The following is a 13,382-nucleotide window of genomic DNA, read 5'->3' as shown; positions in this document are numbered from 1 at the left end:
ATGTTTCCTTTAAGATCAGAAACAGGACAAGGATGCCCACTCTCACCATTCCTATTTAAAATAGTGCTAGAAGTCCTAGTGAGAGCAATTAGCAAGATAAAGAAGTAAATGACATACAAACCTGAAAGAAAGAAGTAAAACTGTCACTATTTGCTAATGATATGATCTTATATATTGAGAATCCTGAAGAGTTAGTCAAAAAGCTGTTGAAATTAAAGGTTTCAGTAAAGTGGCAGGACAAAAATCCAACAGAGAAATAAGTTGCATTCCTTTACACTAATGATGAAGCATCTGAAAAACATATAAAGAAAACTATCCCATTCACTACAGCATCAAAAATAGTAAAATACTTAGGAATAAATTTCACCAACGAAGTGTAAGATCCATACAATGAAAAGGACAAAACTTTGCAATACATTGAAGACACAGACAAATGGAAAGATAACCCATGCTTATGAATCAGAAGACTACTGTTAAAATGGCCATACTACCCAAATCCACCTATAGAGTCAACACAATCTCCATCGAAACATTAAAAAGAATTCTTCACAGAAATAGAAGACATAATCCTAAACTTTGTGTACAACCACAGAACACTCAAAATAGCCAAAAAATAAAAAATAATTACCATATGATCCAGCATTTCCACTTTAGGGCACATACTCAAAGGAACTGAAAACAGGGTTTCAATGAGATATATACACTCCCATGTTTACTGTATTATTCCCAAGGCGAGACATGAAAGCCACCCCAATGCCCATCAATGAATGAATGGATAAAAAAGACACTGTACATACGAGTTACCCATGAGAAAGGAGGATGGCCTTCCATTTGCAACAATATGGATGGACCTTGATTGAGCACATTATGCTAAGCAAGTTAAGTCAGAGAAAATATGTATTATATGATGTTACTTGTATGTGGAACCTAAAAAAGTTAAGCCTATGAAAAACAGAGAAAAATAAAATGATAGTTACTGGGGATGGGGTGGGTGGGTGGGGGCATAGGGGTATAGTGATAAGATTGATGGTGTTTAAGGGTACAAGCTTGTAATGAGCAGTGAAGCAGCCATAGAGAACTAATGCACCATATTACGAGTATAGACCATGTTATTGTACTATAATTGCACAATGTGGCAAATAATGCTATACCAGCAATCATTTTACAACACATATCAAGGTAACATGACTGTATACCTTACACTTATACAATGTTATGTGTCAAATTTATTCAATTACAAAAAGTAAATTAAAAAACAATAAAGAGAGATAAGGAAGAAATAGTGCTGCTGCTGCTGCCTCTTCAGCTGGAAGTCATCACGTGACAGTAGATGCATGGAAGTGCAAGAGCCATCTCTCATCCCTAGGGCAGCCTGAGGAAGCTGATCTGCCCAGGGAGGTAGGGGGCAAGACAGAAGGAATCTGCTTTCCTAGATGTCGCAGAACCACTGAATTACCCAACCCTGGAGCTGTCTTCCATGGGGCCCCTTGTTCACATGAAAGGATACATTTTTATTATTGTTTAGGGTATTTTTTTAAGGCCATTTTGTATTTTTTTTCCCTGAAAAAACATCCTGGTTAAAAAAAAAAAAAAACTATATTAAAACTGGATATTCACTAAAACTTCTGGATTTCATTTACATGGAAACCTTATGAAGCTAGAGATTTTTAGTCTGTTCTGTTCTCTGTGATAGTGCATCCATAACACCAGACGTGGAATCCAGAAAAAACCCAATGAAAATTTTTTGAATGAATGAATATCACTTTTTCTTTTGAACTCTATGTAGATTTGACCATTTATTTTTCCTACTGAAATAACCCCTCTTAAATCTACTATAAATACTTTAAGCGTGATGTCAATATGTATTTTTCAAAAGTAATTACTCTACATATTATAATATAGCAAACAGAACAAGTATCAAGTAATGACATAGTTATTTTTAGTTTCTTAATAGCAACCTCTCAAATTCCATATCTGAAGACTAAAATCTCCAAGTCTAACTAGAAGCATTGTGGAAAGCAAAGTTTTGGCCACACTCAAATGTTTTATCTGATAATAAACAGCTGTTTTTCTTGAAACAATGTACTTAGTAATAGTACTTACTCCAAGAAATATGTTTTTGGAAGAGTCGAATCCGGCTGCGAATATCCGTGCAGTGTATGGTTCATTCCTGTCACAGACGATCCTGCAGGCAAACCTGGATATGGTGCTTTGTGTAATCTGGGCCTCATCGTTGTTCTGACTGCCAGAAATTGTGTCTGTAACAACGAAGTCGATAGGGCTTTCTGTTGACCTGCCCACCTAAATAAATCAAATGTACTCATGATTTATTTGAAAAATATGTCACCATATTTTGCTCACATGGGATGAATGTTCCGGATCTCTTTAACATTTGTTATCTCTGCTCTGAGGGTAAGAATTTAATGAAAAAAATTTAGCTGTCCCTTTCCTTGTTTAACTATGGGAGATATTATAGTTAACTAATCACCAGATTTTAAATAGTAAGAGAAAAGCTAAATTTTTTTTTATTCTGGAGAAAAACATTAGAGCTTGCCTCCCAACAGGCTGTATCTCTGGGATCAGGTGAAAATATTACTTTAATAGTAAATTATTCTCTACCCCACCCTCCTTACCCCCCTATTTCCAGCTGGAGAAAAACAAGATTTTAAAGAAAGACAACAAACAAAAGAACTCTTGCCCAGCAGCAGGTATTGGTTTTCCCCACTAAGTAAATCCACCAGTGACTCATGGCATGGAACAAGACTAGCCCTAACCCAGACATAGATCAAATGCCTGTTGCCATTATTCACTGTAAATGAGAATGATGTGAAGGGCAATACAAGTCAACCCCAAGTTTGGGATGCAGTCAGATTAAAGATTTAAAAAACTGATCTTAACATTTCAATTTTGGATTTAAAAAAAAAATCTCTCTTGGGAAAGTCTAAGAAGTTGCCAATAATATTATGTCGACTTGCTTTCCTTGGTAAGATTAAATGCTTCCAGAAAGAATATATTTCATTAGGAGGATCTTACAGTTCTAAAAAGGTTTCCATAATCAATAAATGCAAGTAAGATAGGTACTGTTCTGTCCTGTGAACTGGGAAGAGTTAAGTATTTGTTTACACAACAAAAAAATCCTCAAGACAAAATATTAAAACATTTATGTAATGCTGTTTTATGAACCTCTGACCAGAAAACAGTGATATATGTTATTTATACACCAGAGACTTTTTAAATTAAAATCATTTATATGTAAATAAATCACTTGTCACTAAATAGAATGTTAATGTTCTTTCCTAACACTAGTGACTTTGATTCAGAAGCTGACGAGGGGAGAAACACATAAACCCCCCAGATGTATATACAGAAGACCCCCAACAGTCAATTTCTCAGGTATCTTTATCCTGATCTCAAAATTCTGTCTAAAACATAAGATTTAATATATTTTTCATCTAAAGAAATAAAAGTGAACAAATATATATTCTCTTGCATCATTTAGCTCTGTTTGCTTCCCGGAAAATTATTAAATTTCTTTTGTAAATGTCACATATTTTCATGCATAGACTATCTCTATTAAACCAACAGACAACAGACATCTATTTTCTCTCTCTCTTCCTCCTCTCTCCTTTTTTTTTTTTTTTTTTTTACAACCCTTAATTTCTTGTTCTAATGAAATGTATCTAGAATAAACTAAACCTCTGGGTTCACTGAAACTCATCATTGTGAATAGATGCATATTGCCTGAATGTGTGCCTTTCAGGTTTAGAAAACATATAACTTGTTAAAAAATGCAACATAAAAATCTAAAGCGATATTACAAATCTTATCAATTCATCTTTCTAAAGTTCAGAGTCTTCCCTCAGCTAAATTCATTTAAAAGCGGGGTATGTGACTCAGAAGCTCTGATTCAGAGTGGTTTTTTTTTTAAGCCTTTTTTTTTTAAAGCTATTCTCTTAGCCACTTTCAAGTATACAACACAATATTATTAACTATGATTACCATGCTGTACACTAGATCCCCAGAACCTGTTCATCTTACAGCTATGTGACCAATACCTTTCTACCTTCCCCATGCCCTCAGCCTGTGGTTAACTACCATTCTAGTCTCTGGTTTCTATGGTTGTCTTTTTTTTTTTCTTTAGATTCCACATATAAGTGATATCATACAGTATTTGTCTTTGACATATTTCACTTTAAAAATGTTTTTAAACTAGAAAAGTAACAAATACTTATTGTAAAATATTTCAAAAATACAGAGAATAAAAAAATAACATAAAGGCTACTCTAAACTCAGAAATAAACTTGTCTTGAACCTTTATTCCAATGAAGCTCAGGAGTGAAATGTGGAAAGTTCTAAAATTGCCTAGAGCTCTCACAAAGACAGTTTCTGACATAATTTCTGTCACCTCCATGGAAGAGGGCAAAGACTCTTTAAGCTCAAAGCTAAAACCAGGCTCTAGGTAGAATGTCACACAACTGTTACTGTCGACAAAGATTACTCTCTTCAGGAAAGGCCATTTTGATTTAATCCCAATGTATTAAATTAATGTCTTGATGAGTTAACTGAAATTGACTATAAAACATGACATTTTATTCCAACTGGAACATACTGCTAGGATCGATTATTTCAAGTCATGGTACTTATCTGACTGGTCACGTTTGATTTGTTTATCAATTCAATTCCACTGACATCTAACCTGTAGTGTGCCAGTATAATCTTAGACTTTCAGATACAAACCTCATGTTACTTTTGCCAGAAAAAAAAAAAAAACCTAAGCCACTTTCCTACTGAAAACTCACCCCATGTGCAAAAACTTGGAACCCATCCTTTTGGGTATTGGATCAACCTTACATTCTCTGAAGGGCAGTTATGTAGACAAGTCAAGATGTTTCTGAATTTCATCTGATAATTGTACAGGGCTGATATTCACATAATAGCCATAGGGAGGATTTTACTGACACCAATGACACAACATCACTCAGCACTTTAAATTTTACAGATATGAGAGAAGTTTTGGTTTGTATGGTTGTCTGCCAGTCTAGTCGGTAACAGGTAAGATGGCATGGAAGCACCTGGAAGGGCCTCCCTCTCACCTTTCCTGTACCAATGGTACTCCTGTCCCTGCAACTGTAACCTTATTTTCTGACTTCCCTCCTATGATGAGGATGGAATATTGCTGCTCCTCTCCAAATCTCCCTACCGAAGCCTGGCGTCTCAATAGTCTTTCCTTCCCAAGGATTTTGTTCCTGACACTGTTCCCCCCCTCACCCCTGCCAATCATCAATTTCTCTCTCTCTACTACTAGATCTAATCATCAGCTATCAAACACATTCTGGAGCTTCTCAAACTTTGTGACTCTGATAAAAGGACCAATTTGTTTTTTAAATTGAAGTTGTCACCAATACTTTTCAAAAGTACAATAAAAATGAATATTAGAAAAGTGATCATCTGCTTGGATGTTTCAAGGTTCTATAAAAAGTGCTGTAAAAGTTTTCAAACTCTTCCTCTCGATTTCCTACTCAGTTCATTCTGTACTGTTAACAGACCTTTGGCTGCTTGGTTGCGCACACTTTGAGTAGCATTGTTTTAGACTAGTTCCTCATCTTTAAAAATACATTCCTTCACTTACAAGCAAGCTCTCAAACTACAGCCCCATTTCTCTGATTCACTTAGAGGCAATACTTCTTGAAAAACCTCACTAGTTACTACTCTCCCATTTCCTTACTCATCTCCTTAACTTCTCTCCTCAGCCTGCGCCGGCAGAGTTTCTACCACAGGGCTCTACTGACATGGCTCTTGCGGAGGTTTCCAGGGCTTATCATCAGCCAGGATATCCTGGCATACCTGTATCTGCTATTGGAATAATGAAACTCTTACAGGCTAGTTGGCAAAGAGCCCCTTTCCCTTTGTTTTCTGATTCTTCCCTAGGTAATCTTGTCTATTCCCATTATTAGCCAAAAAGCCCTGATCTCTACCCAGAACTTCAGACCAGCATTGCCAATCTCCATTTAGAGGTCTAATAAGCATGTCAAAATGTAACATGTTCCAAACAGAATCTGGATTCCTCTTCAACCCCCTAGATTCCCCGTGTCAACAACTGGCATCCACTTTGCTCAAGCTAAAAATCAATACTGAAGAATTATTCTTGATTCTTTACTCTCCTTCACACCCATGTTTAACCCTGCCTGTCAACACTCCCCCCAAACACAGCTTCCATCCTTCCATGTCTCCCCACCTTAGTTCCCACTGCTAGCAGCCCTTCCTTGGATTGCATTACCTTAGTCTCCAAACCGGTCTCCCTGTTTTCACACATGAGGTTTCCATTCTTGTCTAGACAGCACTTGAAGATATCTCTAAGAAATATAAATCAGATTATACCTCTCCCTTGCTTAAAATTCCAATTTCTTACTTGGCCTAAGGGCCCCACCTCCCCAAGCTCATCTCATTTCACTGTCCTCCTCCTTCACCCTGCTCCTGCCTTAGGGCCTTGGCACTTGCTGTTGCTCCTGCCTTATTTGTGGCCTGTTTGCCTCTTCTAGAACGTGGGCTCCATGAGATGGGAGTCTGGGCTGCCTACCTCCAGTAACTAGATGAGTATCTGATACATAGTAGGTGCTCAAGAAGTGAAACTGATAAGTGGGAGGATTATGACAGGGACCTGGTACCCTGTGAGAGAGACACACGTATCATCTTTTAAGAAATAGTGTTTAAAAAGTAGATATTCTTTAACACTTTTCTCACCTAGGTGGATGCTGATAAAACATTACTATCTAGAAGTACTATAAATGGAACTAAATGAAAAGCTAACCAAACCAAAACCAAAACCATAAGGTCTGCCAGCACCCAGGCTTGAAGACTATGAGATAGCAATCTCTGAGGCCTGGTTGGTTTCCTTACCCAAAGGATCAGGATGCATTTGGCATCACACATCACACGTCCCTTTGGGGGCCCTGCAAGACATTTTTGTCACTTGATAAACTCTTTTTATCTATTTTACATTCTCAGAAGCTACATTCTTTTCTCATTCCTTTATTTATACCTGTTCTAGAAAATAACTACTATGAAATTGTTGCTATATTAACTCACCCTTAACCCATCTTTAACCCTTAACCCATCTCTTAAATTCAGATCAAATTGGTATTTTTTTCCCTTAGGTGACAATACTTCTGAGTTCTGAGCCTACTATCTGTTTCCACTGTAGGGAAGGCAGCACAAGGCCCTACTCTGGCTAAGTCTGATGCTCTGCTTTAAATGCTCAATTAACCTAGAAATCATTTTAATGGATAATGGCTGCAATGAACAGCCCTCAACACCAAGGTTTGAGCTTGAGAAAGAGGAATGCTACAGTGCTTTATGCTCAGTAACTTTTTCAATCATAGGTTGGTGACATAAAAGCTTGCAAAAGGAAGAAAAAAATTAAAACAAGCTTGATTTTTCAGGGCCTCATAAGAGGTGCTTAATTTTACTCTGCTTCGAGTGACCTGATATTAATCCTCCAATATGTCTCGTTATTTTGCAAGTGGAATCAGATTATTTGAGTAAGAATGACAAATGTGTTATGTTTTCTTAGTAAAGCTATAAATCCTTGTTGAATTACCATGCTTCATTTAAAGAGGTTGACCTCGTACTACATAGGAACACAGAGCTCAAGAGACATAAATCTTACTTCTGCTACTAACACCTTGGTTACCTTTCCTTTCAAAAACCCAGATTTCTTAGCTATGAAATTTAAGAGGTTAGTTTAATTTAGTATTTCTCAATGTGGTCTATGAATCTCCGAGGGTCCCCGAGACCTTTGCTAAAGGACCAAATCCATGGAGCCAAAATTGCTTTCATAATAATACAAACATGCCATTTGCCTTTTCCACGGTGCTGACATTTATTCTAACAGTGCTAAGGCAATCATGTGCTTTAGTAGGAATCAAAACAGTGGCACCAAACTGTACTAATGGCCACTGTATTCTTCACTGGCAGGCACTTGCAGTTAAAAATAATGCCAGTTTTGGGACGCCTAGGTGGCTCAGCAGTTGAGCATCTGCCTTCGGCTCAGGGCATGATCCCACAGCCTCAGGATTGAGTCCTACATCGGGCTCCCTGCATGGGAGCCTGCTTCTCCCTTTGCCTATGTCTCTGCCTGCCTCTCTCTCTGTGTCTCTCATGAATAAATAAATAAAATCTTAAAAAAAAAATAATGCCAGTTTCACTGAAGTATGCTTTTGATGAAGTAGTAAAAATTTACTTTTATTAAATATTGAGCCTTTCAAATATTCTATGTGACAAGATGGGAAGTATGCAGAAAGCATTTCAAAGTTTGTAACAGGATGGAGTTTCCTTAAAAAATTAAAAATAAAACTGCCATGTGATTCAGCAGTCCTGTTCCTGGGTATTTATCAGAAAAAAACCTGAGATCAGAATCTCAAAGAGATATCTGCTCCCCATGTTCACTGCAGCATTATTTACAACAGCCAACCTATAGAAATAACCTAAATGTCCATTGATGAGTGAAGGAATAAAAAAGAAATGTGGTATGAACACCCAGTGGGATATTATTCAGCCTTAAAAAGAAGGAAATCCTGCCACATGCCACAACATGGATGAAGCGAAAGGACATTACCAATACGGAATGATCCCAATTACATGAGGTACCTAAAGCAGTCAAATAGGAACCATAGCATCATGGTTGCCAGGGGTTGGGGGTGCAGAGAAATGGGAATTATTATTCAATGGGTATAAAGTTTCAGCTCCGCAGCATGAAGAAATTCCAGAGATCTGCTGCATAACACTGTCTCTATGGTAAAAATACCGTATTGTGCACTTAATTTGTCAAGAGGATAGATCTCATGTTAAGCTTCTCATGAATCTTTCATTCATTCTGCATTTGCAGAGATGAGAAGGAAGAAAGTGAGCAATGTGAGTGGAATGTGATTGTACAATAGTGAAGAATATGTCATCTCTGTCACAACATGTCACTAAAGAACAGTGATGAAATCACAGGTGCCACCACAGTGACATGTTGACTTTAAAGTGGTAAAAAATGTACCACCAACAACTGTAAAATTTTCTTGCTGCACTTTTTTTGGTACTGAGCATCTACTCTCTAAGGTAAAATGTGTAAAAAACTTCCTATGTAAAAATTCTTATAAGTGGGGCACCTGGGTGGCTCAGTTGGTTAAGTGTCTGCCTTCAGCTCAGGTCATGATCTCCAGATCCTGGGATAGAGTCCCATATTGGGCTCCTTGCTCAGCAGGGAGTCTGCTTCTTCCTCTGCCCCTTTCCCCTGCTTGTGCTCTCTCTCTCTCTCTCTCATGCTCATGAGCTCTCTCTCTCTCAAATAAGTAAATAAAAATTTAAAAATCTTTAAAAAATCATGCAAGTACATTTATAATTTTGGGAAAGTATTAAAATGTATAATGAAGTTCTATAAAGTTATCAGCAGGGAAGTATATGCATTTACTTATTTAGGAAGAGATTTTTTCCTCTGGTAGAATGAGAAGAGAAAAAAAGTTAAAGTATTATAAAATAGGATGGCATGAAGAGTAAAACCACTGTTAGTATTTTGCCTAAATATAATAAATCTTACTTTTGAGGCACTTAAATAACTGGGTCTACATCTATGACTATGACTCTGGGGTTGTTTAGCTTTTTAAATTTTTAATTAAAAAAATTTTAAAGATTTTATTTGAGAGAGAGCACAAGAGAGGGGTAGACAGAGAGGTAGAAGGAGGCTCCCCTCTGAGCAGGGAGTCTGACGTGGGGCTCAATCCCAGGACCCTGAGATCATGACCTGAACTGAAGGCAGACACTTAACCAACTGAGCCACCCAGGCGCCCCTGTTTAACTTTTTAAAAAATAGCTAACACATTCACATGGTTCAAAAATCATAGTGTGAAATATCTCCCTATGTACCACCTGCCCAACCCTCTTCCCAACAGAGGCAACCACTTTAATAATGTCTTATTTATCTTCTTGGAGACTCTGAATGCATATAAGCATTATTTAAATCATTTAACTATGCTAATATTTAATAATTAATATACTGTTTAATATTTAATATATTTAATAACTTAAATTTATTAACATTTAAGATTAAGTAATCTTAATTGAATATATTATCAATGGCTCAATATAATAATGTTAATATTTAATTCATTAAATATGTTTGGAGCTCTTTCCATGTCCATACATGGAGCTTTTTCTTATTCTGTTTTACAGCCTTGGAGTCCTCCTGCCACTGTATGGCTGTATCTGAATTTACGGAACTGGTCCCGTACTGAAGGACATTCAGGTTGTTTGCAATCTTTTGCTATTAAACCTTGCTTTGAGCAATGACTTGGTAAAAATGTCATTCTGCATGTATGCAGGGCTATCTCTAGGGTAAATCTCTAGAAATAGAAGAGCTTTAGAAAGAGAAGAGCCGAGTCAAAGAGCGTAAGCATTTTTCATTTTTCACAAGCATTTCCAAATCACCGCCCCACATAGGTCATACCAATTTATAGGAGTAGGAGAGGGTTTCCCCACATCTCTGACAAAAAGATTTGGGCTTTTGTCAATCTAGTAAGTGAAAAATCAGATCTCTGTGTGATGTAAATTTACATTTCTCTTTTTAGAAGCTAGCTTGGGCATATTTTCTTATTTTTCAGAGCTACTTATTCCCCGCCCCCATTTTTCCCCCTTTTTGATGTTATTATCTAGGATACTGTTTTGACACCTGTTTCATTATCATTTATTTAATAATTTAACATTCCATAAAGAAATGCAAAGCCGCATAGTTCCCAATTTGACTTTGCTTTTTTCCTCTATTAGCCTTAATTTTAATTTTCTATTGTTTTAAAGTACCAAATCTTATATATACTATTAATTATCTTCTTAAATTGATGACTTTTTTTTCTATTATCTCCTTCCTTCTGCTTTCTTTTGGTGTATTTCTGGGCTATTATCTACCACTAAAACTAGTCATGAACCTGTTCTGTATTTTCTGTCAGTTTTAAAGGAGACCAATGTTTAGTTCCTTGTTCCTCCCTTCTCCTATCATGAAAGCACTTCAGATTTTATATTTTTCTTCTGAGTATGCAGTCACATCTCAAGAATTTTGCTACATAATGTTCCCATAATATTTAAAAAGGCCCCAAAATTGCAGTATCAATGTCCTTTCTGATTGAAGTATTATTTAAGAAATATTTTTTAAACATGTTGGCTTTTCAAAGTGGTTGGTTTTGAAAAATTTTTTATTATTGTGATTAATGCATATTTTTATTGCATTGAGACCTAGGAATGTAGCTTTTATAATTTCTGTCTGCAGTTTTAAAATTAAGGGCTTTTTTTCCCCTTAGTCTTTCAAAAACCAAATAGGAATTAGTTTTTATGTTATCCTCACCTCTTCCCCTTGTACATTACCAAATGCTACTGTGCTAGTTCTGATTACATATCAGAATACAGAACTGAAGGAAAGTATGCTAAAACGTCCATGAAGAAAAGAAAAGAAAAGAAAAGAAAAGAAAAGAAAAGAAAAGAAAAGAAAAGAAAAGAAAAGAAAAGAAAAAAGAATGTGTTACGGGGATGTCAAGTACATATTAGTGTCCATGGTAAATATTACTGCACAGTATATGTGAAAGTAGCTAGGAGAGTGGATCTTAAACATTCTCATCCCAAGGAAAAAGGCTTTGTAACTATGTGTGGTGGCAAAAATTAGTAGACTTCTGTGATGATTACTTTGCAAGAGGCACAAAATATGGAACCATTACATTGTACACCTAAAACTGACATTATGTTAATTATACCACATTCAGAAGAAAAACAAAGATGTTACCTGAAACATATCTGTATCTTTGTCATGAGTGTACTCCACCACCACAGTCTGATTCCTTGATAGAGTGTACGATATGCTATGTTGACCTTTGCAGCTGATAGCCTAAAAATGAAATAAAAACATATAAAAATTCAATAAAATCTCATTTCAACAACTTCACCACAATTCTGCTTATAGTTAACAAACATCACCTACCATCAAAACCAATACAAGCCAACTTTTTTTTTTTTTTTTTTAAGTCAGAGCCTGTCCCTGGGGAGCCTGGGGACAATTGACTGAGCCACTGACTCCTGATTTTGGTTCAGGTCATGGTCTCAGGGTCCTGAGATCAAGCCCCACACCTCGGGTCTCTATGTTCAGTGGGGAGTCTGCTGCTAGAGGATTTTCTCTTTTCCTCTGGCCCTCCCCTAGTCACCTCCTCTTTCTCTAAATAAATAAAATCTTAAAAAAAGAAAAAAAAGTCAGAGCCTCTCCCTGTGCTGTGCCCCAAATTACAGAGAAGCTAACAGTCACAATTCTGGTTTTACCCAATACTCTTAGTATGAATAATATTTAAGTCAAATCAAAGCTAATTTACTAATTTGCCAGACTTGATTTAACTTTTCTGGAAAAACATATACTTTCTCCATATTATCTTAACTCACTGATTGAATTTTTAGATTAATAGGATTAAAAAATTTTAAATTTATTTCAACACTACAGCAGTTGGTTAAGTCAATGACATTTTTTATATTTTCCCCATGCAAGAGATTATAATCTAGTAAAAAAAAAAGTCATTGAAAAAAATGTAAATGTTCTACAAGTATTTCTATACATTATGCTAGCCAGTGATAATCATATAAGATTTAAATAAGATGTAGAAGAAAGTATAAGTAGTTGCTGAACTCAGACATTTGCTAAGTTAATAAATAAGGAAGCTAAGTTAATTTTATCTTCTATTTTTAGATTAAAGCTAATAGTCTTTTTCAAAGAAGCTAGAAACCAGTAATACAATATTCTTATTTTCTCCATAGTGATATATTTGAACACATCTTAAGTTGTGGTCACACACTTTTAATACTTCCAAATTAATGAAGAAGTTTATTTAAATGGTACTCCAAATTATTTCAATTACATTTTATCCATTTCACTTCAACTTAATTTATCTTCATTTCTACTCTTTTGCATTAAGTATAATAAATAAAACTTTAATGAGCCTTTCTATTAAACATTTATTGAATAATGACACTGTATGAAGACCAAGAAAGCATTTGGAAGTAGCTGGACATATAAAGCATGTTAATGAAAATGTAGTCTGAACATTTATATTTGACTAATATAATTGCTTAGAGCAAAAAGTAATACAACATTCCAAATCAACTTTGAAGTTAGCCTGGTTAATCTCATGGTTATTTAATCATCTGCCCTGAGGAACTTCGTGACTGAACTGTTTTGTTCTACGTGCTTCATTAAGACAATACAAGTATTAGAAATAATTTAAATATTTAATATGGCCAGAAATCTAAAAAAGACTTCTTAGACTACTTAAATCCACGAACAAAAATAGTCTTAAATTTTCATTGGTCTGAATCAGACA

The 13,382-nt window shown here is 35.8% G+C and overlaps 1 protein-coding gene across 1 annotated transcript in view; it reads right to left on the bottom strand.

Moving 5' to 3' along the window:
- The window catches only part of PELI2 (pellino E3 ubiquitin protein ligase family member 2), a 183,069-nt gene that overhangs the window by 15,436 nt on the left and 154,251 nt on the right, over nt 1–13,382 (bottom strand). Inside the window, exons 3-4 of the mRNA XM_026000634.2 lie at nt 11,807–11,908; nt 2,104–2,301 (exon numbers count right to left, since the gene is read on the bottom strand). Of these exons, the coding sequence (XP_025856419.1) occupies nt 2,104–2,301; nt 11,807–11,908 (300 nt within the window). The remainder of the gene's footprint in view (nt 1–2,103; nt 2,302–11,806; nt 11,909–13,382) is intronic.

The sequence above is a fragment of the Vulpes vulpes genome, chromosome 6, assembly GCF_048418805.1.
Source record: "Vulpes vulpes isolate BD-2025 chromosome 6, VulVul3, whole genome shotgun sequence".
Taxonomy (NCBI): domain Eukaryota; kingdom Metazoa; phylum Chordata; class Mammalia; order Carnivora; family Canidae; genus Vulpes; species Vulpes vulpes.
Note: the sequence above shows the minus strand (reverse complement) of the source record. Positions and strands in the feature narration are given on the sequence as shown.